Genomic DNA, 21,520 nt, shown 5'->3' on the forward strand with positions numbered 1-21,520 from the left:
TTATTAGGTTTTATTTGAGGGTGGTAAAAAATAGCATGGAGTGCTCTTTTTTAAGCATTGTATTAGCTTTTTCAATTAAGAAAAAAAATCCAGTACAGTACGTTCCTCTGAAAACATGTATCATACTGAAATGACAAGTTTGTTTGTTTTTGTTTGTTTTTTTTAAATAGTGCTAATGCAAACTTTGAGTACATATGTAATTTGACAGCATTAATTTATTAAATAGGCCTAGATATTTTTTTTTTCAAACACCTGTATTGAAGTTTAATTTAAGGGATAAAAATCATCCCCTGACTTCCCTTTTTAATTACTTTTATTTTCTTAAAATTAATTCTAGACCACAATTGTGTAAATTTACAGCCCTCTGAAGACATTTAATAATTACATGTATAACTATCTCTATTTATTTAATTTTTGTTAGAAATTAATACTTGTTTTTTTATATTTGTTTTTATTTTAAACACCTCTCTGCAGAAAGTAAACAAAACAACAACAAGGAGTGCAAATTCAGAATACACAAGGGGCGGAGCTATCATGTCACTCAGAACCTTTTTCACGAATGAGTGAACAAAGCAGTCCCAGAAAGCAGTCCCAGGGACTGCTGGGACTGCTGGGTCTGCTTTCTAGAGCAGTCCAACAGCAGTCCCAGAGCAGTCCCACAGCGGTCCCAGAGCAGTCCCACAGCAGTCCCAGAGCGGTCCCAAAGCAGTCCCGGGGACTGCTTTCTGGGACTGCTTTGGTATCAGGTTGGGTCTGGTTGGTACTGTAGTCTTCATGAAATATTTTAAAAATGTTTGCCGGGTTTGTATTGTACAATGAATATATTAGGCTCCAAGGGACGAAGTATTGCCAGACGCGGAGCGGGATGTGTATGCGTGTGTGTAAACAATACTTGAATTGTTATACAGTGTATGAAAAACAAAAATGAAAGAGTCTGTGTTTTCTATACTGTAGCTTTGAAATTCTCACCAATATCGAAATCTTCTAACCAGAATGGGTATCCATTCTTATAAATCTAGGGTTACCGTTATCCGTGCGTTGCTTCATCTGTTTTGAGGGGCTGGGGGGGGGGGGGTTATCATCTTATTAAATATTTTAAAAGAGATCATTAGAATCATTTTACAAATGTATTTTCTTCAGTTGATTTTCATAATCATAAACTCGCTATCTTTAGAATAATTTCAAGTTTTAAGCTTTAGAGTGTTTTAGTTCAGGGAAACTGCTTAGGCAAAAGTTATTACTATTTTTGCATTGAAGTCCTTCCCAACCAGGTTGACATCCACCCTCACATTCCCCTTTCTCTCTGCTACATTTGTAAGGCGCACCGCAGTTTTCACTACACTTTTCTTTACAGTTTCTTCCAAAGTCTCCACTCGAACAACCTAACATAATATTTAAAGTATGTGTCATATAATCTGAAAATGAAATATTCTCATAGAGTTTTTCGTTCGTGAGATTTACAAAATATATTGATACACAATAAATGTACCAGTGTTACAAAGTTCTCCCTTATACCCAGCTTCACAGCCGTGCAAACATGACCCATTGATGTGTTGGCATTGTTTGTGATCTTTACAAGCTCCACAGATCTCCTCACAACCATCACCATATGTCTTATTACCACATTCTATTAAAGTAAAATTAACAAATAGAGCTATACAAAAATGAAATAATTTTTCAAAATTGGTAATTTTTAATTCTTTAATTTTTATGGTTGCAAAAAGAATAATTTTGTGTTTAGATGTTTAGAAAATTATCATCAGATATTTATTCTTTTGAAAATATATTTGAATGAATAAGAAATAATCATTTTCAATTTAAATGTCAAGAGCATTTTAAAAGTATAAAGAGTCATTACATTTGATATGCTCTGGTTAGAAAGAAACGGATTTCTTTTTCACAGATTCTTCTATTTCTTTTGGAAGTTCTATTCATTATTTAGGTGGCCAATGTAATGTCACATAAAACAAGGCATAAGACAGTTTACTATATGCGTAACAATAAACACATAAGTGCATATAAATGGACATTATAAGAAGGAATTATGTTTTTCTGGATTCTCGATCTGTTTTTCTCCCGCCTCGAAAATTAGTAGCCCTTTTTTCACAAAAGAATTCCTAAGAGTACTTCTTATTGTAAGAGAAAAATTACTATTCTTTTCCTCTTGAAGTCTTCAATATACTTATGTGTAAGAATCATATAAATCACAATAGTTCGTACATCCGATAATTATTTCAAAGCCGTCAATTATGTAAAATAGATCGGAGAGAAAACAAAATGTACGTTCAATTCAACATTTTTACGCATCTTACTTCATAGTATTTCAAGCTACATATGAACTATTAGTTCAATTTAAACTTGATTTGCCCATGCAATAATAATCAGCACATTTCAAGCTACATAATGATGCTGATTTTGAAGGAATCATATACACTATGACACAGAAAAATGACAATTTTTCAAAAGTATTTAAATTATAGAATAGTTCTCGATTCAAGCTATATTACATTAAAATATTACCTCAAACCTACAATTACATATAATTTTGTTACATGTAGGCTGCAAACCTGATGAAATCCAGAATATGATTTTTTTTTCTGATAATGTTGTAGCTGAACAGCAAAAATATCATCACTCGGTCTTATGAAGACTAATTTAAGAATAGAATATTAGAATTCGTCAAGGTCTGCAACATTTTTTCTTAACTACAAGAATTGTTGAATATATTACCATGTAATCATTGTATTTAAACTTGATTTTGACCTTATAATATTGAAATTAACAAATGAACTCAATGCTGCAGTTATACTTGAAAATAAACACGTGATTTCCACATCACGTGACTGTTTTTATTTTTCCTACCGACCTAAAATGTATTTTATCCCATGTTATGCTTGTGTATATTGAGAATGTTTTAGAAAGAAACACACCCTTGTAATGTAGGATGTACTTTATCACAAAAAATTACCAATATTTTTATAATGCATAGTGAGGATATTTTTAGAAAAATATTTTGCTCATAGAACTAAGAGAGATTTTCTAAGAGAGAAATGACATCTAAATAAATTGTCTTTGATTTTTTTTTTTTTTTTTTTTTTTTTTTTTTTTTTTTACTTACGCAGTTCACACTGATGTCCCTTGTATCCAGGTTTACATCCCTGACAAGCACCTGTTTCTATATGACAATAACGACAGTTTGTGTCTGGACAGGGGAGAGAACAATTTGATCCATAGTATCCTGTTTTCTTGCAGCCTATAGGTAAATGATACGTAATTTTATTTATAGACGATCTGTTTGGTCATGTGGGAATATATAAATTATTATTTTTTTAATTATTTTTTCTATTTTACATTTTCTGGATCTGCTTTGCATCGCATTTCTAGATGAATAATACTTGAAGCTTAATGTTCTCTATTATTGCGGGTATATTAATGGAACAACCAGGTCGTTTCCTGAGAAATATACACATGTTTTAATATAAGTTCGATAAATTATAAAGCTATTCATAAAAAAAAAAACTATAATCATTCAGAAGGCAAAGAAACCGAACAGTAATCAAATCATAAATCCAATGACCAAAACGAATTGTGAACAGAGCAAAAGCATGAACCCACTGAAACACCTTGAGTGGGATTAAGAGCCTAGGAGGAGTGAATATCCTTTGTCGACCGGTCTCACTCGAAGAGAGCCCTATTGTTATGATCAGGTAGACAGAGTTCTAAAATTTAGCATGAATCATATAACACATTTAAGGAATCACTAGATTTCTACTGTCCTGCGCATGAAATAATTATTCCACAATTTCTCACGAAACTTCAACCATTTTTATAGTTTACATAGAAAATGTGAGGATGTTTATCATACAAATTTAAAAGCAAGTTCAACATTTTGCAGATCAGGAACTCTGAACGCTGGATTCGTCTTGTTTTAAAGTTTCCGGTATATTATTGGATTATTTTTAATCTGATTGTCAAGAATTAAAGAGAAAGCGCTGAATAGGCTTGCCTATGGTCATTAAAAGGATTAATTGATAAGATAACGCTAGTAAGAAAAGACTTTCAGAACATGAAAGTGTTTTCTGTGCTTTCACTTCCCTTAGCTACAAACATGTGGCATTATAATGGAATGTGACGTCAATTCACTGCAGATTTTGATCTGATATGATGGAGAAAGATTGTCATAAATTGTACACTTTATTTCAAATTGTATGCTAAATAAACTTTAGATCAATATTGTAAAATTCACACCATTTTATTGCTTTCTTAAGGGGGGGGGGGGGGGTTCTATGTCTAAAAAGTCTTTGGGTGAAAGTTTTGGAACTTTTATTTTTTTTTTTTTTTAATTATCACTTTCTAAAAAATTCATCTAATAAAAAGTATATCATTATATGCTTAATTTCATGCAGCGGCTTGTGCAAGAAAATACTTATAAGAAATGCTAGGAAAGCATTTATTTTAGTCCCATCATTAAAAATAAAATGCATTAAAGTTTGGTCAAATTGCTAAAAAAAAAAAAAAAAAAAAAAAAAAAAGAAACATTTATCTTAATTTTGATTCTTTAATCTTTAAAATGATAGCAAATTTTCTGGAAATTATGAATCACAAAAAAGAAATAATCTTTTGTATTTTGATATCCCAAAAAGTGTACTTTTAAATGCAAATAAATCTAAATTAATGAAAAAATATTTAGTTTTTATCCTACTCTTTGGAAAGAGTGGACTTTTCTGCACTACGATATCACTAATTCAACATTCATTAACAGACAGATCTAAAAGTACACTTCTCATGAAAATATATTTATTTCTTTTAATCTAATGATTATCTGCATATTCTTCTTCACCCTTTAACAATAGTCCTACTGGACACGTTATTACTGGTGACGTAAATATAGTTAATAATGAGGACCTTAACTCAATAATTTTAAAAGGTCCTAAAAATAGGAAACCCGATCCTTTAACTGGCGTCGTAATTTCATACATTTTTTGGATTCTGTACAGGATTACGGCAGGCGTTGGGTCAGACATGAAAAAAGACACTTTCAGAATGGATTTAATGCGCATGTGAGTTAAAGCTAGGTATAGGCGTTTCTATGCAAATGAGCTCATAAAAACGCATAAGGGGTATATTAATTATTCAGAGAAAGTTTTGATTTATTTTCTTATGCATATTTAGTACCCATGATATGTTATAGCCAGTAATCATTATGACGTCATATTATGACGTCATTGTTCTTACCTACTGGAGGCAATAAAACACACAACAAAACAGCCTCGGCGCAAGGGATTACCCTATTTAATTTTACATAAAAATTGTATAATGCTAAGAAGAATATTCTGTAGATAAATAAAACTGCTGCACAAATCCTAGGTATTATAATCTCATTTGATCAGAATTTGAGGAAAGGTATACCGGACTGTGCATTTTTACCCTGATTCAACTTAAAACTTTACAAATAGAAATTATACAACTGAGCTGTTGATATTTGTGCAGCAATACCCGCAATCTTTGAAATATTTTGCTTCTAAATATACCATGTTTCAGTTGAATAAAATAGAGCATGCCCTTGCGCCGAAGCACTTTTGTTGATGTCCATTATAATCTTGTGTAGTAAAGAACTATGACGTCATAATATGACGTCATAATGTGTACTGGCTATCTCGTGTCTTGGGTACCAAGTATGTATTAGACAATAAGTTTCAACTTTCTCTGTATAATAGATATAGCCTTTAGTCATTTTAATTAGTTTATTTGCATAGAAATGCCTATACCTAGCCTTAACTCACATGCGTGTATCAGATATATGTGAAAATCTCGCATTAAACGGTTGAGGGGCGTGTTAAAACCATCTATTCTTCTGTATTCAATAATTCAGAAGTGAAAAAAAAAATAAGATAGATTACACGATGAGTACGTACTGGTCCCTGCTGACAAAGCAGGTAACAACATTGTCTTTGTTTTCAGAGGAACTAGGATTAAATTCCACAAGTGGTAATCCAATTTATATCCATAGCTCCCTTTCTAAGGAGAAAATTCTTCAAACTCAGTTGTCAGTTTTGAATAATCTTAATATTTCCAACAACCAAAATGAATTTGAATTCCATATCTTTATTGGATTCTGAAACTTCATAAAAATCATAACAAACAAAGATGCATAGCGGGTTCCAGTAAATGTTCTACTAAGCCTCTTTTTTTACTCCTCACTAAGATAATAACAGTAGTGAATGAGAAACTTCAAGAGTACTGTGAAACAAGATATTGGAGAAGTGGTGTAAATCTGATGTGCATACTAAAAAATTCCAAAAAACTTATGGAACATTTGAAATCACAAAATTTTACAAAAATCATCAACATCAAAACCTACGACTTTTCAACTTTATATACAACTATTCCCCACGATAAATTAAAGTCCAGAGTTTCTGACGTCGTTTACAACTGCTTTTTCAATAAAAATTGAACTGGTAAATTTACTTTCCTTTTCATTGGTCATTTGCAAAAATTACCTTGGTAATAAACAATCTGATTGTATACACAAGTACTCTGAAGTTGTCATTAAAAAAGATGCTCGAGTTTCTGATTGACAATACTTATGTGGTTTTTGGAGACCAGGTCTTCCAACAATCTATTGAAATTCCCATGGGTACCAATTGAGCCCCTTTATAAGCAGACCTATGTTCGTATTCATATTAAACAGAATTTGTTCAAAATCTTTTACGTAAAAAGAAGAAAACACTTCCTGTGGCCCTCAAGTCGACATTTAGATATATCGACGACTTATTGTCATTCAACAACGGTTATTTCCATTCTTATGTCGACACGATGTATCCTGGTGAGCTTGAGATAAACAATACCACAGAATCTGACACATCTGTTTCATATTTGGATATCTTATTAGAAAAAGACGTTCATGGTAATCTAACTACAAAGCTTTATGATAAACGTGATGACTTTAACTTTTCAATCGTCAACTTCCCTTACTCATGCAGCAATATACCCTCACCACCTGCATACGGGGTTTATATTTCTCAGTTATTCCGATACTCCAGAGCATGCTCTACGTATGAACAATTTCTAAAACGAGGTAAGTTATTGAGAAACAAGTTGATGACACAAGAATATCAGCAGTCTCGTTTAAAGTCACCATTTCGTAAGTTCTATGGTCGAAACAATGACCTTGTCAGCAAATACAATCTTTCATTAAGTTAAATGCTGACTGACGTTTTTCATACTAATTGTAAGGCCATTACATATACACTGAATTGTCGACGGATTTTTCCGTTATTTTCATTTTATCATGACAAGGAGCACACTGCGGCTGTGACATATCTGCGGGGGATACTCACTCCTCCATTACACCTGATCCCACCTCTGATGCCTCAGAGGTCCCTGTTTGATCTGCTCCTGTAATGTTTAATGGACATTTGAGCTCTTATACTGTTCGTTATCTCCACATATTTCACTGTATAAATCTGTTTTTACGCATTTGCTTTACACCCCCTCCCCAGTGAACACGATCTACATGGTGTCCCAAAATACATGATACCATTTGAAATACCTACCACAATCACATCCCTTGACCAATTTCTTTGATGTATGTCTCTAAAAATATTTGAATAAGTACAATTTTTTAGCAACAAAATATTCCAAAAATATTCTCACACTTATGAAATTGCAAAGTATCAAATTTACATCAAACTTTTGCAAAAAACTGCAATTTCAATCAAAATAGATTATCAAAAGAGCAAGCTACTCTCATTTTGAAACTGTAATTATCAATCCTAGTCTTAGGTTACTGTTGCTAAACCCAAACCAAAATCCTTAACATATATAAAAGGTTTACCTCCGCTGAAAACCCAGAAGTTACTACCGAGACAGAGACTGTTGTCTCAAGTTGAGGAACTTTGTGCAATGTCTAGACATTATCATTATACAGATAGAACGTCATTTAAAGGGCATCATTTAAAAACCATATAGCATTTTTCAAAGTAAACTCATTTTTTTGTTTTCTTATTAATGACTGTCAAATTATGTGAATAAAATTGGACAGTATATGCAATGTTTATAATGCATTTGTTGTAATTCAATATTCATTACATTAGGTTTTACAGAATCTTGAAATGGTATCATATATTCTGGGACACCCTGTACAAATAGAAAATTGTTTGAAAACTTATCTACATTTTTTACATTGTGTATCATCAATTAACAATATATTCTTTTGCTTATATGATTAGCCGCTTTGAGCTCTGATGGCTGATTTTGCTCGGAATCAAACACCTTTAAACGATTGAAGCTAAATGTGTTTATATATATTTATCAAGAACAGACTATGACAAATTCTAAATCATATAGAGCTTTTATTTTCAAAATATATCTTTTTTGCAAGTTGTCAGAACAAATTTGGAATTCTTGTACAATATACGATGGAATTTCAAGCACAATGACTTGTATGTATATTTAAAAAAAATGCAAACGTCAACTGCACGTTTACACTTAAGAAAGTAGTAAAAAGACTCGATGCTCTTGTGACGTCATACATTGCTGCTCTGACGTTCGAACGACATAGACCCTCATCAACTGAATTTGCTTGGGGAAAGTATTTGTTGGCTTTGGCTTAATACAGATTACTGTACAAATTGGAAAGTACTAACAGATGTTTGGGTAGTTAAAAAATCCCATGAAATAGTTTGTACCCACCTTTTATTCCTAATTTCCCAAATACATTTCGGGTATACGGATACTAAGAGTTCATTTATATAACAAATGTAAATAATGATTGTTATTTACTTGCTTCGAATAGATTCATGAGCACCAATGAAAATATAATTGACTGTCACGAGATTTGCGAAGTGAAATTGATAAAACATATTATGCTATTATATTGCCAAGAAAACACTATATATCAATCGGCTGTAGTTAGGCACACATCTGACAAATTAAGGAGGAGCAGAACCTTGAGCTAAAAAAATCTAACTTTTTTTTTTTTTTTTTTTTTTTTTTTTTTTTTAATTAATTAATTAATTTATTTATTTTCATATTTCGTATTTTAATAATAGATGAGCCATTTTTTAAAGCAGTTCATTATTGGATTTTTGATTCCACACTGTACTGGATTGGATAAATTACTTATCACAACATCTTAATGCCAAAAAATCATCTTGGAAAAATAATAAAGATCCATATTAAAAAAAAATACGACTGAACCGAAGACCTTTATTTTAATAATTTACCTAAGAAAAAACAGAAGGTGAAGCTTACTTCAGTATTGTAAAACACATTGCAAGTGTAATAAAACCTTCACGTTTACGTTTACAAAATACGGGAAAAATATGACATCATACAAAAGCATTCGCTATAAAATATTCATATCATATATTAAAGATATAATTCTAAAGAATTTACGCTAACATCCAAGCATAACCTATGATTGTGTTTTCTATTTTACAAATAACTTCTATATGTGCTGATAGTCACCTGTTTTATATAATAAAATTGACCATTTAATCAATGCGTATTCGATCTTGCTGCACTAAAATATTATGTATAACGTCAATGACTTTCTAAACGTGCAATATAGAGGAAACGGAGGAGTGGATCTTTTTTTTTTTTTTTTTTTTTTTTTTTTTTTTTTTTTTGATCAATTGTAAAATATTTTAAATCTTGAAAATATTTTTCTCATTAGATGATAAACCACGATAATTTCAATAAAAATTACACGACTACTGGTGATTTTTATAATGGTTAGCATCTATATTAAAAGAGATCATGGCATAGTCAATTGTGTCATGTTATATGTGTCCTACATCTCCTTAAAATCAAAACCAAGCTCGCTTTTCAAAATTATGTTTTGAACATATTTTAAAGCTTCGGGTAACCTCAACATCAAAATCAAGATTCCAACCTAACGGTAAATGTATTAATTTACATGCTGCCATGAGCAATTTTCTCGTTACCTCTCATATTTACTCGTTTAATATTAAATGACGTCATTGTGTATTGCGGTAACATATAGGTAATGTATTTGTTCGTTTGTATGTTGTTTAACGTCCCTCTCGAGAATTTTTCACTCATATGGAGACGCGGGAATGTATTTGAGGTAAGACAACAGAGAAAAGGTTCTCGTAATTCCTAGGCACCAAAATGTTTTATTACATATTCGAGAGTAAAATTCTGTAATTAATTTATTCATTGAATAAAAGAAATATTCTGTCCCAGTGTGAAAGAATTTCTAAGTGATATTCTGCCACAGTGTGAAAAAATAGCAGAAGTGCGGCTGAACTTATTTCTCTTCTCTTCACGGAGGATTTTCTTTTTCTTTTTTTTTTCTTTCTTTTTTTTTTTTTTTTTTTTTTTTTTTTGGTTTTGTTTTTGTTTGTCTCTTTGTTTTTTTTTTTTTTTGTAAATCCTCAATGACCTGCTATTACATAGAGCGTAAAAAAAAATACCATCCTAACAAAGACTGAAAGTTTTTCTAAATATATTCTTGGAATACATGTTTACAATGTTTAACCTCACAGTCACTACGCTATGACATCTCAACCGTAGAACTATGACACCACAGCCTATGAGACAGTGTTCCGAAAAGAAAATGCAATAATTTCAAAGAAAATGAAATAAACATAAAACTCAATATTCTGTAGTTGGATATGAAATTTATTTCACGAAAAGGATTTTTCGAAATTTTTAATCGTGCTTTGCACTCGTGAAAATATAAAAACATCCAATCCCACTTATGAAATAAATTTCTTATCCAACTACAGAACATTTTAAATCCTCTACATACAAAATGCACTTTAAAGAAGTCGATTTAAAAAAAAAAATAATGCACAAATCATAATAATAATAATAATAATAATAAGATCCCTACCATTGACCTCCACCTCACACAGTTCATTGTATGCATATGTGGAAAACTGGCTGGGATATGATGTCTGCTGTGGTCTATAATTATAGTAGATGACGTATTGTCCATGTACAACGCACTTTATATAGATGAAGGCTGGTATCGTAGCTTTAACGTAGTTTGGATTATGAAAACATAAACGAGCATCAACTCTGTTTGTTGTGTTAGAAACATATACAAAAAACCCCAAAAACCTTTCCGTGAAGCCATTGGATGTACCTTAGAAGAAAAGATTAAAAATGTATAGATTTGAATAAAACTATACCGTATACATTCATGTTACAGGCAATTTCTCCAAATTGTTTCCCCTTTTTTCATAAACGCTTTGTTCTACATGTATATAATAGCTAAAGTTCAGAAATAATTTTGACCAATAGTATTAATTCACAATGTGATCAGTCGCAGTGAAAATTTGAGCAACCTAATTATTTGTTTCAGGTAATTTAATTGTGCCGAAACAAGTTAATAAAAAAATGTTTAGTTTTTCTTTCAATCAAGATGCATTAACATAAGATGGTGTAAAATATTATAATGCAATTTCAAAAAGTGAGAAATATCAAACATCGTTTTGAAGTGTGTTAATCCTTTACAATCATAATGCAGCCTTACATTTTTTTTATTTGAAAAATTCAAGGAAAAAAAGATGTCCATATAAATAATACGGTTAAAACATGACCCTCAATGCAAACACTTCGGAAGGGGTTGGGATAAGGTGGGAGAACAATCGGCGATCAAAGTCTTTTTAAAGGAATAAATAATCTTTTCTCCCAAGAACGCAAAACCATGGTAAAACAAATTTAAATGGAAATCCTCAGGTAGTGTAGGTTCGAGATTGTTAAAATCATGTCCCCGGGAGGTATGAGTAGGTAGGGCCATAGTGGACGATAAGAGTTTAACATGTGAATGTATACATATGTAAACTTTAAAAATGTTCTCAAGAATAGCAGAGCACATTTGTCATATTTCGATGGTTACAATTGTAAGAGAGCGTGGATTCAAGTTGTTCCAATTATCCCCCGGGGTTAGGTTAAGTTCTACATACGATTATACATGTATCTAAAGAAATATAAAAAAAAAATGTGTTCAAGAACAGCAAAACCATAACTGGTCATATTTATTTGGTTGCATCATAAAGTAATGTAAATTCAAGTTTGTTCAAATCTTGACCCCCAGACGTAGGGTAGGGCCATAGCGAGCGACCAAAAGTTTTAACATCGGAATAACACCGTTTTAAGTTTTAACAACTGAATAAAGGAAAATAAGAAAAAAACATCTTTCCCAGAATAGCAAAGTCATGGTTAGATAATATTGATATTGAAGCATCCTCAAAATGTGGGATTCTACGGGTAATCAGATTTTGCATACATCGGGTATATAGGAAAAATGTTCTCAAGAACAACAAAGCCAAGATTAGTCATATTTATTTGGAAGCGTCCTCGGATATTTAGATTCCTCTCTTTCAAATCATGACCTCCGAGCTAGAGTATTTTCACAACTGGCTTTCAAAGTTTTTATATTAATATATCGAAAAAATATTTTGAAATTTTCTCAAGAACAGCAAAGCGTTGCACCGATGAGTCTAATTTGTGTAGAAGCATTCTTAATTTGTTTATGTTTAAGTATCTTTTAAATATAATTCACAGGGATAGGGAAGAGGCCACAATAATTGACCAAAACTTTAATTATGGCACATTGATGAAAATCTGCTAATAAAGAAAAAGAGGGTCATAGTAAGTGAGATGAGCGTTTTGCCCATGGATCTTTCGTTGCTAGTTTTCAAAAGTCCCCCTCCCACTTCTGACATTTTTGCATTTATTTCATATTTTATAACTATGTAGAGTAATGCACTTTCATGAGTAAATGACATTTAACACAAGATTGCTTTTATGTCAACCCAAACAAATGCACATTATTTAACTGTAGATTACTACACTTAACTATGGTAAATACTTTGATACTTTGATTTACTTTGAAGCTTTACTCCAGATGTTTGTGAGATTTCAAAGCCTAAAATCTTTTAAATTCAATATCAATGATGTAAACTAATGAATTAATTTGTGAAAATACGAGTAAAATTTCCATCTAATAAAAAGAAAATGCATGTATGAATTGAGAAACGCAAAATATACCAACTAAAAATCCATAGAAAAAATGTGCGAACTTACTTTAAAAAAAAAAAAAAAAAAAAAAAAAAAAAAAAAAAAAAAACCTTTGTTTTAATATGGCAAAATATTTAATATTATAGATAATAATAGTAAACTATAGTTTATTTTTTTTTATTCGGATAATTAATGTAATCTTACTCAGACTCTGACTATTTTGGTTTTGAATTACATGGATTGGTATTAAGACAAAATTAGACAGATAGACCTATATATGTCTGATTACCCCATGCTTTATTGCCCGTCCTGTAGTATATCCTAATATCATGGATACTATGGATGGAAGTCAGGTTAACCCACCATGTGGCAATATTGAACCCATCAGCAGATATGACACATTGTCCTCCGAAGGCTGAAAGATCGCTCTTCAAACCATCAACAGCGTTACTAGAATCAAATGTAGCAGGTGGATGATTTGGACTGCTATACGCGTGAGATTGTTGTGTTGGTTTATTCAAAGCTATATTATCTGAAAATGAGGAAATATCATTAAACTTGTGTTCAAATTATAAGTATCATTAAACTTCTGTAAGATATATATATATATATATATATATATATATATATATATATATATATATATATATATATATATATATATATATATATATATATATATATATATATATATATATATATATTAAAGGGTACCTGTACAAACAGCTGAAGAAGTGGATAAGATGTTTAAAAATGATACCAGATTTTAGGGCTTTGAATCTTATGAAGGTAAGTAACATCATTACAAAAGAAGTCGTTTAAATATGGAAAATGCTAGTATATCGAATAAGTATTTTTGTACCGAACATTTCGTCTTTTCAATTCGTTCCATACAAATAAAGTGTGGTCACAAAATTAAGCTAGACCTATTTTAGGGGAGTGGGGTACTGGAAGAGTAAGATTTAGTTAAATTTAAAGGTATGTTCCATTAACAAAAGAAATCTCAAAACAGCTACTTAGAAGAAATGACAATTTTTACTGCACTAACTAGATCTTTTGTCAGAGATTTTTGTGAACGAATGTTGTTCTTAAAATGCCAAAATGTACATTACTTAAAACACATCTTGTTTTGTTTTTAATTATGAAATTTCTATCATGAATAAATTTTCAATCATGAAAACAGAACTAAATTTAATTTTGAAAAATTAACAGTTCAATAAAACAGATACATAAATCGCTGCAATATCCAGTGAATTTGCTACAGTTTTGAGGAAGAGACTAATTTTTAAATGTGGTTATAAAGTGTCGAGAACATTATTGTTCATTTCGTAACTCTAGCAGTATTGTCTTAGTACGTTAGAGGTACCCAATAGAATGGGATAGGATATGTTGTACACGATATCTAGTTGAGGTATTAGAATAGAACTTGGAGGGTTAATGAATAATGATACAGGGTTCGCTATAAGAAAGGACTTTATAGATAGTAGTCCTGTAAATATCAGCGGCTCGATAGAAAAGAAATGACTGCCATTCAAGTCATACTGCTATAGAAAGAGGTTTTTATGTTTCGTCGTATTTGAGTTCATTTTAGGGCTGTGCTCCTAATGTTTTAAGCAGTTTAAGGTTAGCGGAGAATTCCACTGACAGAAGAATGTAGCCTTCAAATCCCTTTCAGTGGGTTTCTCAAGACTAACTGAGTTTGGATTAATTCATGTATCCTAAAGGCAAAATACATGTACTCATTTAAGAATCCTGACTTTGCTTTTAACTGAAGTAACTTCAGAACAAAATTCTAATCTTGCTGAATTTATTTCTTCGAAAAAACATTTGATAAATAATTAGATTTACACGTTGGTTCAGAATTTTGTTTTTCTACAGTCTTGAATGATATCACCAAAATATATTATATGATTATAATATAAAATTCTTCATCACTACTTATACTAACACATTTCATGTTTAAGATAAAAGTACAGTGTTCCATAAACGCATGTGGCTCCTGCTATAACATCATTAAAAACATTTTTAAAAATGCTTTTAAAATATTAAGCTAAATTATGCGTGCATTTATTTTTTTTTTTACATTTCAATTAACATTATAGTTCAATCAAAGAAAAACAATCCATGGATGATAGGATTGCGATAGGAAAGTACTTATAAAACCAAGAGGCCAATGGACCACGATGTAACTTTGAATAACTTTGGCCCTGTTATTCTTAAACAGATCCCCCCGGTAATGCTCAGTTTGGTCCCAACATATCCCCCTGGGGTGTCATGATTTGAGCAATTTAGAATCTACTCTACCCCAGGATTCTTCCACATAAGTTTTTTTTTTGGGGGGGGGATGGTTCTTGAGAAGACTATTTTTATCATGACCCGACCCAATTTTTGTCTTTTCTTCATTATTTTCCCTTATAATGGGGCTTGGCCCTTCAATTAAAAAAAATAATTTCCCTTTCGCCAAAAAATGCATTCTCCCGCGTGGCGCAGTGGTTAGAGGGTCTGCTCTAGAGTCGCGGAGTAAGGAGTTCATCCTTACGTCGCGGGTTCGAATTTCACTGCGGGACGTGGAGACCGGTCCTCCGGATGAGACCGTAAAAACGAGGTCACATTTCGCAGAAGGTGCTAGCACGAAAAAGATCCCTCACTGTTCATTGGTCCTAAGTGCCGAGTATAGGTTAAAATTTGTAGCCCTCCACCGGCAGGTGGTGGCATCTCCATATGAAAGAAAAATTTTCGAGAGGGACGTATAACATCAATCAAAGAATGCTTTCTAACAACTTTGTCTAAAATTGGCCCAGTGGTACTTGAGAAGAAGTTGAAAATGTGAAAAGTTAACAGACGGAGGGACAGCTAGACAGACAGACAGACAGACGGACGGACGGACGACGGACAACAGGTGATCAGAAAAGCTCACTTGAATTTTCAGCTCAGATGAGCTTACAAGAGGTTCATATGCCAAAACACTCACGTGAGTCAATATGACCCTGCTGTTCTTCACCAGCATATTTTTCCCCTTTTATACATTCCTATATAAAACTTTCATACCTGATGTGACCCCACCCTACCCCCAGGTGTCATGATTTGAACAAATTTGAATCTACATTTTCTGAGGATGCTTCCATATTGATATGAACTAATTATGGTTCTACGGTTTGTGAAAAGATGATTTTTAAACATATGTATTTATTAAAGGTTCGAATAACACGTGTTCGTGTTTATTTATATCTGTAATCTATTGGCTGTAATACTGGTCACCTTGTCAGGTGACATTTAAATATTCATTGCACGGGTTTAAACTGACTGTTGATACCGCTGAAAGTTCTATAGCCATTTTAAGGCTCTTTTTAGTGCAGATAACTGAATCCCCACCCCAACCCGTCCTTGCTTTACATGTTTAATAAGATTTTATATTAAAAATAATGTTTTTTTTTTTTGTAGGAAGGAAGACAAAGAAGAATTGAATATACATGTACATATGTTAATAGTAAACTGCACGTACTATCAGACCCTTCACAACCTAATATACGTGTTTGTGTTTATTTTATAAATTATTTATGTTCGTTTGAGTGGCAGGAATAAGAACATAATTATTCCTATATGTTCCTAAGTAAAACTTAGATGTTTGATCAGTCAAAAATTGCTCGATCCTACCCAAAACAGAACTTGACCTAGATATTCTTATGATAAATCTGTATACCAAATTTCATTTCAGCATGCGCAACCTCTGCGAAGAAAATGAACGGAAACTGTTGGTGGACCGACAGACAGACCGAAAGACAGACAGCAGCAAAGCAATATACTCTCTCTTTTTCGAAGGGGGTGTAAAAATATGCATGCTTGAGACCCAAATATTTAAATACCAGCTATGTTTTTTATACGAAAACCGTAACATGTTCGTATACTACATTACAATATTAATATCAAAGAGGATTAATATCAATGTTAAAGAGAACATATAAATATTCTAAGATTGTCAATCAACGTTTTAATTAATTTTCTAGATACGGTGCGGCATGGGGAGCATAAGCTTTTTTTTTTTTTTTTTTTTTTTTTTTTTTTTTTTTTTTTTTTGGATACGATGTAGCACGGTGTGCCTACCTGTGTATTTTAAATACCGTGTACACGGTTTAACACAGACCATTTCACACGGTGTGTTTTCCACCGTGCGCGTGGAATACTCGTCGCCTGTACTGTATACTAGTCAATTAGTCAATATTAAAAATAACATCAATATTCTTAGATCGTCATCCAAAGTTTTATTCTACCATATATCTGTTTTATTCTTTTTTTTTTCATATTTTATTTTTACTTACCTCGCATTGCAAAAAAGCAAATGTCTTATTTTTTATGCATGTTAGCGGGTATATATTTGTTTTATTTATGTGTGTGTGTTTGGGGGGGGGGGGGTCTGGTTGCATTATGATTATATTATATTGTTATATTATTCATTAGCATTTATATCCTTTGTTCGATTAGATAACTGTTCAAAATTACATATAAATAGAAAAAATAGTACACACATCAGCAAATGTACATATGTAATAGAATGGCTGGCTTGTTGAATTTCATGTTTTGTTTTGTTTTATATGTTTTTTTTTTTTTTTTTGTTTTTTTTTTTTTTTTTTGTTTTTTTTTTATTTTTTTTTTATTTTGGTCAGCATAAATAAAAAGAATACCGCACTACTACATGTAGTACATGTAATCCTTATCAATCAATAATTAGTATTAATAAAAGGTAGTTGATAACATATTTTTAGCATTTAAAAGGGAAAGCACTGTGAAAACGGTAATAAAAGGGGGATTCTACCCTTTAATGATAGTTATTTCCGAAAGGGAAACTCTATATTGATTTTGTTCTTGGAGAAAATAATATGTTTTCGCGATTTTTTTTTTCACTTATGGGAAGGGGTCTCACCTGGGCCCGTTTTTTTTTTTTTCGGATGAAACAAATACGATGGTGGAAAGTATATGTTACAATACTGGAGACAATGAACTCAACAAGAGAATTTAATGCATATATTAGCAATATTATTTAATACCAGAATTGAGCTATTGATGCGATGATATTGATTTTCTGACTTAAAGATACCTTGGAGAACGGAGGGTGGACCTTTCAACAATCTGCGTTTTGGGTTTGCCATGACACTTTCTTTAAGTTTCTCTAGGTAGCACACCAGTATTAAAATTTACCATAAATCATTATCAAAATTACAACATTTTAAGTACATGTACATGTACACGCAACTCGTACAAGATATATTTCTGCAGAAATTGTAAAGCAATCCTTACATAACATTTGAGTACCGAAAAGACTGAAAGGCGAGCGAATTTATTGTCATCGAATTCGAACATGTGCTTGAATGCAACATGCGAGACCTGTCACCCTTGCTTTAAATACTACGTAAACATACCAAAAAAAAATATCAAGTATCCTAAAGTCATTAATCTGGTTAAGTCAAAAAGCGAGCATTTTGTTTTTAACCTCATTAAAAACATCAACATTTCAATACTGCGGAAATGAACGAATTCGAAAGAAGTTATTCAGCCATGTTATGAAGTAAACCTGTTAATTTTTAAAGATACAGAAAATAGACATTGTCGATAATTTCTCTTCATCATAGGAATATATTCGAAATACAGAGACCGGCCCTTTTGTTATGCAGCCCTTTGAGATCCGCCCTAAATCATTCACTACTTTTTACGCTTCAGAATAGAATCCTGTCCATAATTTTCGCTTTTTCTCAAGAAGATATCTGGAATACAGAGGGCGGACATTTTATTTTACAGCGTTTTAAGGTCCGCCCTCAAACTTTCTTCAGTGTTTATTGTACGGAAATAAGCCCTGCCAAAATCAAAATTTTCTTTCTGTTACAGAATGACATATGTAATTTTATCCCGCTTCAGACAAAATTGGATAAAAATCACATGGTACCATGAAATTTTCCGTATTACGTCTCCTACCGGTGGTAATATTAAAATCGGGTATTACAAGCAATTTCGTTTCAAAAGTCGTGATTGTAAATAAAAATGTCGACTAAAAACAGTATGATTCTAACTTAGTCATATGTATTGGTTAAATTTCTTGTTATTTGTTTTGATATTATTTTATGTTGATTTTTACTGGATTAAAACTAGATATTTTAATAATATCTTAATAGATTTGTTTTTGAAATATTGAAAAAAAGGTCTTCAGCTGGGATAAATTCGTTACACAGTCAGTTAGGGACCTTATGCGGAATCATACAGGGAGTGAAATGGAAATCCGTATTTGGACTCGGCTTCGCCTTTTCCAACATGGATTTCCATTTTACACCCTGTATGACTCCGCATTTGGTCCCTAACTGACTGTGTAACTATTAGTAGTTCAAGAAAAATTCTCGAATACTGTATGAGGGGGACCTGATATCATGGTGTGTTTTAAGTTTGCCTGATAGTTTCTCTAGAATTTTCACTGCAGATATAGGCAATGATAATAATTATCATTGTATATCAGACAAATATGGGTAGTGAAAAGGACAGACCCTTTGTAGCACTGCGTTGTAAACCAAGGTCTTTAGATGTATACATGTAGATGCATAAATGCATACTGTATGAAAGTAAGGGGTCATGAGGTCAAAACACGTAATTAACAATTTTAACTAAGTCGGTACATCGATTCCGATGACTTCTCATTCAACTAAAGGAATTCATTAAAATTTCAGTTTGAGAGGTTAATATAAATCATACAGTGTGATGTAAAGTGTATAAGAATAAGTAAAGTAAAGCGACATGAAGAGCTAGCTTTCTAGATATTCTGTATCACAATTAACATTATGAAAGACTACATTGTTCTTCATCTCTGTTTCCTATTGTATATCCTTATTTCAATGGAGCAATTCTCAAAGGCAGAAAAGCATATTGTGTAGGAATACATTACAATTATGTAATATTTTTGGAGAAAAAATGAATAAAATAGCGATTTTACGAGATAGATAAAGGATCGTAAGGATGAGTCACAAATTATTTTGAATTTTTCCAGTATTCCTTATCTTTTGGAATTTTGATGATGGAGGGTACTGTATAAATTGACTAGAATTCTTTATTTCCCTTTCTTTTTTACATGCAGTGTATATAATTCAAGTACGTCAATATAGTTAACATTCTTCCGCCTATGTAGATTTCTTCCTTCTTCTAATAAATAAAACTTTACCCTAGAAAAGTGGATGTAATTAGTTCAGGAAATACAGCTTGAGAAAATGCAAATTATGTACTCATCTATTAAGTCATTTCATTTAGGAAAGAGTATGACATACTGGAAAACCTGGAGTAAAGTATATCTACTTTGTGTGTAAAAAATGTCCTAGCAATGTGATCTTTTTCTAAAATTTAATTTGACTGTGACAAAATGACAATTTTAAATATAGCTTGCTAGAAATGTTTCCACTAAGATCATTAGCTATTTTAATTGCAAGTGATCTTAAAATATCAAAATGACAAGTTTCTATTTGTCTTCGGATACAATTTGGAAGTTTCTTTTATACAGTGTATGTCTCATACGGTTTGGGTATGTTTCTGTTTCAAATGTGCCCGGATCGAGCACAGTGAGGCAATCTTTCGTCAGTTAGACGATCCTTTCAATCAGGTTTGTCCTTGAACTAGGATATTAAGGGGGGGGGGGGAGAGTAGGAAATATAGATTTTATATCTTTATTAGCGGAATCATAAAAGAGATGCGCATTTCCAAACTCTTGTCCATTTTAGAGAATAAGTTATTGGAAAGGGATCAATCAAAACCTATAAATCAGGATTTTTAGATAACAATTATCGAAAAAAAGCAATTAACGAGTAATAATAGCTACACGGCAGAAAGAAAACAAGGCACTCGGTTATGATATCTACTGTTTGAACAATTAATTAATTTAAACCTATCTGACAGCAACAAAAAAAATAATTACATCAAAGATAAAAAGTAAATCAAATACAATTATACTAAAAGTCACCATTAAAAAGTGAATCCTGATGTGAAAGAAATAAGACATTTCACACATTTCATACAACAAACAGAAAATAATTTATTTGGAAAACACATGAAACATATTTTAATTTTAAGACATAATCATAAAATTATATTACGCTAAAATATGGGGCTTAACAAGCAACTGAATGAATTTATACAAAGATACAAAAACAATCAAAATTGAGCTGTGACATATATATCAAATGATATTAATTTTCTTTTAATGTGTATTCTACGACATACAATTCTTCAAAATTGTAAGAGGGGCATTGCATAAGCAGTTTTTACTTTCGTGTATCAAGCAAAGGAAAAGATTCAAGACTGCTTGAATTTACATATACATTTTATCGAAATACCTAAAACTAAGACTCACCATATCCATGGGTAAAACCAAATACAAATACGAGAAACAACATCATTCTGCTAAAAAAAAAAAACACCATGCCACAAAGTCCCCTCAATTCTGACAAGCAGGAAGTAGAAATCATTGCCTAGTGGGCATGCAGGAAACTAAAGTTTTATC

The 21,520-nt window shown here is 31.7% G+C and overlaps 1 protein-coding gene across 1 annotated transcript; it reads right to left on the minus strand.

Moving 5' to 3' along the window:
* Positions 1-1,188: 1,188 nt before the first annotated feature.
* On the minus strand, positions 1,189-18,143 carry LOC133203137 (delta-like protein 4). The gene is made up of 6 exons (XM_061338982.1): positions 18,092-18,143; positions 13,289-13,531; positions 10,865-11,119; positions 3,119-3,253; positions 1,490-1,627; positions 1,189-1,382 (listed from the first exon to the last, which is right to left on the minus strand). The coding sequence occupies exons 1-6, from the start codon at positions 18,141-18,143 to the stop codon at positions 1,189-1,191; spliced, it is 1,017 nt and encodes a 338-aa protein (XP_061194966.1).
* Positions 18,144-21,520: the final 3,377 nt, after the last annotated feature.

This window comes from Saccostrea echinata, unplaced genomic scaffold (genome assembly GCF_033153115.1).
Source record: "Saccostrea echinata isolate AGI-Se365-2 ecotype Australia unplaced genomic scaffold, CSIRO_AGI_Sech_v1 ptg000048l, whole genome shotgun sequence".
In the NCBI taxonomy this organism is placed as follows: Eukaryota; Metazoa; Mollusca; class Bivalvia; order Ostreida; family Ostreidae; genus Saccostrea; species Saccostrea echinata.